Raw genomic sequence first — 7934 nt, forward strand, 5'->3', positions numbered from 1 at the left:
CCGCCCCAGCCTAGTACCTACAGTGCCTACACTACGCACTAGGCTACCAGTGCGTCTCCTGAGCCCTGTTCCTCCTCCACGCACTCTCCCTGTAGTGCGTGTATCCAGTTCGGTGCCTCTAGTTCCGGCACCACGCACTAAGCCTCCTGTGCGTCTCCAGAGCCCTGTACACACTGTTTCTTCTCCCCCTACTAATCCTGATGTGCTTGTCCTCAGCCCGGTGCCACCAGTGCCGGTACCACGCACCAGGTATAGAGTGGGCTTTGAGAGTCCAGTGTGCCCTGTCCCTGCTCCCCGCACTAGTATGAAGGTGCGTGTCCTTAGCCCGGTGCCTCCAGTTCCGGCACTACGCACCAGGTCTACAGTGCGCCTTATCCGGCCAGAGCCATCCGTCTCCCCAGCGCCATCTGAGCCATCCGTCTCCCCAGCGCCATCTGAGCCATCCGTCTCCCCAGCGCCATCTGAGCCATCCGTCTCCCCAGCGCCATCTGAGCCATCCGTCTCCCCAGCGCCGTCTGAGCCATCCGTCTGCAATGAGCCTGCAAAGCCGCCCGTCTGCCATGAGCCTGCAGAGCCGCCCGTCTGCCATGAGCCTACAGAGCCGTCCGCCAGACAGGAGCCGCTAGAGCCGTCCGCCAGACAGGAGCCGCTAGAGCCGCCCGTCAGACAGGATCTGCCAGAGCCGCCAACCAGACAGGATCTGCCAGAGCCGCCAACCAGACAGGATCTGCCAGAGCCGCCAACCAGACAGGATCTGCCAGAGCCGCCAACCAGACAGGATCTGCCAGAGCCGCCAGCGAGCCATGAGCGGCCAGAGCCGTCAGAGAGCCATGAGCGTCCAGAGCCGTCAGCCTGCCATGAGCGTCGAGAGCCGTCAGCCTGCCATGAGCGTCAAGAGCCGTCAGCCAGCCATGAGCGTCGAGAGCCGTCAGCCAGCCATGAGCGTCGAGAGCCGTCAGCCAGCCATGAGCGTCGAGAGCCGTCAGCCAGCCATGAGCGTCGAGAGCCGTCAGCCAGCCATGAGCGTCGAGAGCCGTCAGCCTGCCATGAGCGTCCAGATTCGTCAGTCAGCCATGAGCTGCCCTTCAGCCAGAAACGGCTATATACCCAGAACTGCCCCTCAGTCCAGAGCTGTCTCTCTGTCCGGAGCTGCCTTTCAGTCCGGAGTTGCCCCTCTATCATGATCTCCCTCTCTATCTTGATCTACCTCTATATTCTGATCTATCCTTCTGTCTGGTGCTATCCCTCTGTCTTGATTTATCCCTCTGTCCCGGTGCTGTCCCTGTCATGGATGTTACTAAGAGGATTTTGTGGGGGTAAGATATGGGTGGACATTTTTAGGGGTAGATGGAGGCTAGGATTGATTATGGTGGGGTGGGGACCTCGCCCGGAGCCTGAGCCACCACCGTGGTCAGATGCCCACCCAGACCCTCCCCTAGACTTTGTGCTGGTGCGCCCGGTGTTCGCACCTTATGGGGGGGGTTATGTCACGTTCCTGACCTATTTCTGTTAGTTTATGTGTGTTAGTTGGTCAGGACGTGAGGTTGGGTGGGCATTCTATGTTTTCTGTTTCTGTGTTGGTTTTTGGGTTGCCTGGTATGGCTCTTAATTAGAGGCAGGTGTTTGGCGTTCCTCTAATTAAGAGTCATATTTAGGTAGGCGTTGTCACAGTGTTCGTTGTGGGTGATTGTCTTCCGTGTCTGTGTCTGTACACCACGCGGGACTGTTTACGGTTTGTGTAGCCTATGTTCCTATTCGTGCGTTTTCTTGTTTTATGTAAGTACGTCGTCTAGGTCTGTCTACACCGTTTGTTGTTTTTGTTAGTTTAATCAATTTCGTGTTTCGTTAATAAAATATGTCTGTTCTCTACGCTGCACCATGGTTCCCTCAATACTCCTCCTCTTCCGAAGATGAAGAGGAGGAGGAATGCCGTTACATGGCATGAATACAACCAGTCTTGATGGATTCATCTGATTGCCAAATAAATCACTTCAAAATGTAGGTTACCTTTGCATGTTTGTCCAAAATAATTCCATCATCTGAACAGTGCACTCTGCACCCGCCAACTATCCTTCAATTCGCAAGTGGCTGAAACTACTATCGCCCCTCTGTCTTTATCTGAGATTGATGCGTCTTTCCGTCGGCGGCCATCTCGGTCCAATAAATTCATCATATTAAAATATTTTATTTGGACGGGAAAGGAGGTACCGTGGTCAGGGCCAGGCCCCCTAAGGCCCGCCCATAACGGCCCTAGCGGCCCTGAGTAAGAGGCTACAGTTTTCTTCATTCTGTGATGCATATATATTTGTCTATGTGTCACATCCTGATCTGTTTCACCTGTCTTTGTGCTTGTCTCCACCCCCTCCAGGTGTTGCCTATCTTCTACATTATCCCATCTCTGCGACTCTCAGTCCATGAGACACAAGATTCTCTTGTCTGGTGAAACCAACATTGAACTCTTTGGCCTGAAAGCCAAGCGCCACATCTGGAGGAAACCAGGCACCGCTCATCACCTGGCCAATACCATCCCTACGGTGAAGTACATGAAATGTACATGAACAACCCAACAACTAAACTGTATACACTTGCCGTGGTGAGTCCTGTAATAGAATGAACATGTTTTAACCTTTAAAGTCTCAACATACAGTCATACTAACCATTTCCCTCTACAACATGTTATTGTGTCTAGCCAACAGCCTCAACCCAAAAGGAATCAGTTGTAGCCGGCCGAAGACACCAGAGGGTCACAAACCACTATTAGGGAAACATTGGACTTTGATCTGCTGGTCCTCTCTGTTTCCCTTCTTATTTCTCTCACCTCTCTTCCTCTCAATTTCCTGTCTTAATACATCTCTCTCTCACTTCTTCATGTATGGAGTGAAAGAGCCTACTAATTGTGAAGAAAAAGGTAGTGTATTCATGTCAGTGTTGGACAGCAGTGTGTGAGAGCTGACCAATGCCCTGACACAACCAATGAGTTGTTATTTTCTCAGGCGCCAACATCTCTTCTTCACACTCAAAAGTAGCATCAATTATCTCATTTTTGACATCCTGTCTAAATCCATCACACAGGAGACATGAAGCCAGCCTGGTTGTTCATATAATGAAGAAGTGAAACTGTGACGTGACTCTCCCTCTGTCCTCTGTCGGAACCTATGATCAGGGTGAAAATGACACTTCTTCTTTTGCTTGTCACAAACTGGTAGAGGTCTTCTGAGTGGCAGGAACAGCTCTCTCTCATACTTTCCTTGCGTTAGTTTTGTTTGTGCTGTAAAACATTGCCAGGTGTTGGAAATTCAGCTCTGATTAGAAAATATTGTTGAAGAACTGAAGTTAATTTTAATAAACTGAGACCCTGCGTTGTGAAGAGACATGGAGGCAATTTTAGGACTGTTGGTGATCTCAGCAGGAGTGTCTCATGGTAAGAAACATCTTTATAGGTGTTGGTTTCCCTCTTCTTTTATGCAGAATATAATATCAGGAGTCTTGTAAATCATGAAGCAGAAATGATGGATGATGAGGGACAATATTCAGAACACTGTAGAAGACAGTTGTCTCTTTACTCATTGTACCATAATAATGATCACTGACTTAATGATCCCTATCACGTTGATGCTGTTGGTTTGGTTATACTGTTAGCCGCTTGTATCCTCGTCTGTAAAATGATACATGACTTGACATGGGCTAGAACAGTGATAGTCACTACATTGTCTTTTCTTCTTGATCTTCAGGCTTGGAGACTTCCTGTGATGCTAGAGAAGATGGATCTCAGTGTTATGGAGCTCTAGGAGGAACTGTCTATCTCCAGCTGGTGACTGATACCACGATATATGATGAACTCTCATTTTATAAAGGCTCAACTGGTGCTAAAACAAAGATACTCAAAACGAAGAAGGATAAACTGGTAATAAGCGACACCCCCATTAGAGACAGAGTACACTTCTTTATAAACAATGGGACATTGAGGATAAATAACACAAGAAGGAATGATTCTGGTGAATACCTGCTAGAAACATTTAATTTATCAGGGGTAGCACTAAGGACCAGAGGATTACAACTGTTCATCGAAGGTAAATAACTAACTTACCAAATAATTACTACAAATGACAAGCTCTACATATTGCTCTGGCTAAACTACAAATATGTGACTACCTAATAATACAAATTATGAGAAATGCATTTTATTTGTAACCATGGAGTCATTTATATTTTCATATGTCTATGTGGTACATAGAGTCATAACCACATCCATCAACATTAAATCATCTGTTGGTTATTTGAAATGCAGTCATTATGTGTCATGAATCTGCTGCTCCTGTTGACTACAGTAGTTTCTGTGGCTTTCGAGAAGAATGGCTGGTGTTGTGTTCTAATGTGTTTTGCCCTCTTACTACAGTTACATATCCTTCTTCCCCCACAGCTCCAGTGTCCAGTCCTCAGCTGTCCTCTGAGTGTCTGTCCCATGGAGAGAGGAGGGTGTCCTGCTCCTCTGAGGGGGATGGTCCCCAGTACAGTTGGACTCTGGATGGACAGACGCTGAGAGACACTGAGACCTCTCCTGATAACGAGACAAACACCATCACTCTGAAGAAAGGCCTGTCAGCAAATCTCACCTGTACCGTCAGAAACAACATCAGCAGTGATACTGTCAGCAGGAGAATCTCACACTGTCCAGGTAATCTACTGTTTAATTTACTTTGTTAAAAATACATTATGACCAACAATATGAATGATTAATGATAATAATAATGATGGTTATAATGATAAATGACAAAATCTTAAACTTAAAAAATGTACAATGAAAAATGATCTGTTTCGAAACAGAACTATCCTTTTACATGTATTTCAGATACGCATGTGATTACTGTTGTTTGGATTGCCTACAGGGCTGATATATGTTAACTGCACCTCATCCAACGGGACAAAGGTATCAGAGTGGGTGAATGCCACTGGTAATACCCTGTGTGTTGAGTCTACAACAGTGGTGACTGTGACTGTGGCCCCCACCAGTAAAACCTCCACCGGTAAGGGCCCGGGGCATGACACCCTAATGACCTCCAGACCCAGCAATCACACCCAGGGCTTGACTAACAACACTCGTACTAACACCACTCAGACCTTTTGGATTTTTAGTAAGTGATCATGTTTATTCTGATGTATTATTGGTATCGTTATCATTATTACCATTATTATGTTTTTACAATGGAGCAATCTTCATTCTTATATGTTGTGTCTGCTTCCTCTCTTAGCCTCAAAGTACATAGGAATGGCAGCAGGGTCTCTGGCAGGAGTGGTCCTTGTCTTAGTGATGGTGTTGGCAGTTTACTGTGTCCAGAAGAAAAATAAACCTCCTTCAAAGACTCCAGGTTAGAGGACATTTAGCTGTAGATCTTCAATTTACTCAATTACTACAATTTACCCAGTCTGTCAGGGAGATATTTAGATCTATCTTCTCTCTCTCTCTCTCTCTCTCTCTCTCTCTCTCTCTCTCTCTCTCTCTCTCTCTCTCTCTCTCTCTCTCTCTCTCTCTCTCTCTCTCTCTCTGTGTCTCTGTCTCTCTCTCTCTGTCTGTCTGTCTCTGTCTCTCTCTCTGTGTCTCTCTGTCTCTCTCTGTTTCTCTCTCTCTCGCCCTCCCTCTGTGTGTGTGTCTCTCTCTCTCTCTCTCTCTCTCTCTCTCTCTCTCTCTCTCTCTCTCTCTCTCTCTCTCTCTCTCTCTCTCTCTGTGTCTCTGTCTCTCTCTCTCTGTCTGTCTGTCTCTGTCTCTCTGTCTCTCTCTGTCTCTCTATGTCTCTGTCACCGTCTGTCTCTCTATGTCTCTGTCACTGTATGTCTCTGTCTCTCTGTCTCTCTCTCTCAATTCAATTAAATTCAATTCAATTTGCTTTATACTACAATTCAATCTGCATCAAACCAGTTGTCATCTGTGATCTTTTTTGTTTTGTTTTTTATCAATTTCAATTGTGCTTCTTTTGCCGTTTGCCTGAATATATAGTTGATGTTTTGTACTGCTAGATTGATGCCTTCTTTACTGAGTGAATGTGGTATCCAGAAAGTTATCTAAGAGTGTTTGGATATTTTGGTTCCAGGTTGCTTTCTGGTATTCTTCTGTGCTGTTTTGGGCCCATCTGTATGAATTTCTGATGTTGTACAGCTTACTGGGCTGTGAATGTGTGGTTGTTTCCATGTCTGTTCTTTTGAGGAACAATGTAATTTGGCTGTGATCAGACAGAGGTGTTAGTGGCTTGACAGTGAATGAGCTGAGAGAGAAAGGGTCAATGTCTGTGATCATATAGTCTACTGTACTGTGGCCAAGAGGTGAGCAGTAGGTGAATCTCCCCAAAGAGTCCCCCCGTAACCTACCATTGACAAAGTACAGACCCAGGCTTCTACAGAGCTGCAACAGATCCCTTCCGTTTTTGTTGACGGTGCTGTCACTGTTGTTTCTATGGGGGAGATTAAGGCAGTTAGAAACAGTATGGCCTGTAATAAAGCTGTCCCCTCGTGTGCTCGTTAGATCAGGTAGTGTTCCTGTGCGCGCATTTGTGTCCCCACAGATGAGCACATTTCCCTGGGCCTGGAAATGGCACGTCTCTTCCTCAAGGGTGGGGAAGATCTCCTCTGAGTAATATGGGGATTCTGAGGGGGGGATATAAATTGCGCAAAGCAACACATCTTTTTCTGTCAGTACAAGTTCTTTTTTCAGTTTTAACCAAATGTGATATTTGCCAATTTTTTAGGGGGTCAATTAGATGTTGTAGTTCGGATTTGTACCAAATGATCAGTCCTCCAGAGTCTCTGCCTCTATTGACAGAGCTGTGTTTCTGTGACGGTACAATTACCTCTCTGTAACCTGTGGGACAGTGAGTGACAATGTCAGCCTTACACCATGTCTCCTGAAGAATGATGACATCAACATCTTTAAGGTTTTTGTTGAACTCCAGTGCTAAACTCTTCAGTCCAAAGGTTGATGAGTTTAGGCCCTGAATGTTCCACATGCTAACTGATAGCGATTTCATGTTACAAAAGAAAGAATAGCAGTCAGAAATACTGTGACTACTAACTATTAAGTTGTTAAGAACGAGATAAACAGGATAACAGCTAACATTCTTTCTGTTATATATATAAACATTCCTATTCATTGAACAAGTACATTTGAGTACAATAGGTGTGTGTGTGCGTGTGTGTGTGCATGCGTCCGTGTGTGTGTGTTTAGTGCAGTTTAGTGCAGATGTATTGGAGGAGCTGTTTAATCTCACTTAATCCTACAAGGTTCTCCTGTCCTCTGACGACCTCTGCGTAGCTGCGCTGGTCCTGCTGTTGGGCCCTGTGGAGTGGAGGGGGACCAGGTCTGGGCCGTGGGGCTTCCTCTCTGGTCTGGTAGGGGTGGTGGTCTGATGCGGGGTAGTAGGCTGGGCCCGGTCCGGTCTGGCTAAGCCGATGGAAGTGGTGATGGTCTGGTGGTGGGTGGGGCCTGTGGGGTGCGCTGGGTCTGGTGTGGCGTTGAAGGGGCCTGGGGCTCCTTGTTGGTGCAGTGGTCTGGTAGGGGTCTCTGGGTGGTCCTCTGTCCAATACGGCATGGGGTGTTTGTCTACCAAGTGCCACGTCCTTTAGAGACTTGGTAAACATCCCTAATGTCTGTTTCCTCAGATGGGAGTGGTCGTGCAGATGCTCTGGGGTGATTGTTGGGTGGTGAGCAACGTGTACGTTTGGGAGTAGGCCACACCCTCTGGTGATGTCAGCGTTGACTTTCTGAATGGTATGGGGATGAAAGTCTTTGCGGGGCAGCAGAGTGGAGATGGTGATGTGGGAGTTGGGGAACCGCTCAGAGGCCCTCTCTGCTATTCTGTTGACCAGGCTGCCTACTCTCTCCTGCTCCTCTCGCAGGTTGTTGGTGCCGGTGTGAATAATAATGTTGCCTGGTGTGCCAAAGTCAG

At 47.0% G+C, this 7934-nt stretch overlaps 1 protein-coding gene across 2 annotated transcripts in view; it reads left to right on the top strand.

Moving 5' to 3' along the window:
- Window positions 1–2761: 2761 nt before the first annotated feature.
- The window catches only part of LOC129827800 (uncharacterized), a 12758-nt gene continuing 7585 nt past the window's right edge, over window positions 2762–7934 (top strand). The window contains exons 1-5 of one of the 2 annotated variants that reach the window (XM_055888994.1): window positions 2762–3421; window positions 3732–4070; window positions 4421–4675; window positions 4887–5132; window positions 5250–5366. In XM_055888994.1, the coding sequence (XP_055744969.1) occupies window positions 3373–3421; window positions 3732–4070; window positions 4421–4675; window positions 4887–5132; window positions 5250–5366 (1006 nt within the window). In that variant the 5' untranslated portion in view covers window positions 2762–3372. The remainder of the gene's footprint in view (window positions 3422–3731; window positions 4071–4420; window positions 4676–4886; window positions 5133–5249; window positions 5367–7934) is intronic. The other variant, XM_055888995.1, reaches the window with a different exon arrangement.

The sequence above is a fragment of the Salvelinus fontinalis genome, chromosome 29 (genome assembly GCF_029448725.1).
Source record: "Salvelinus fontinalis isolate EN_2023a chromosome 29, ASM2944872v1, whole genome shotgun sequence".
NCBI lineage: Eukaryota > Metazoa > Chordata > Actinopteri > Salmoniformes > Salmonidae > Salvelinus > Salvelinus fontinalis.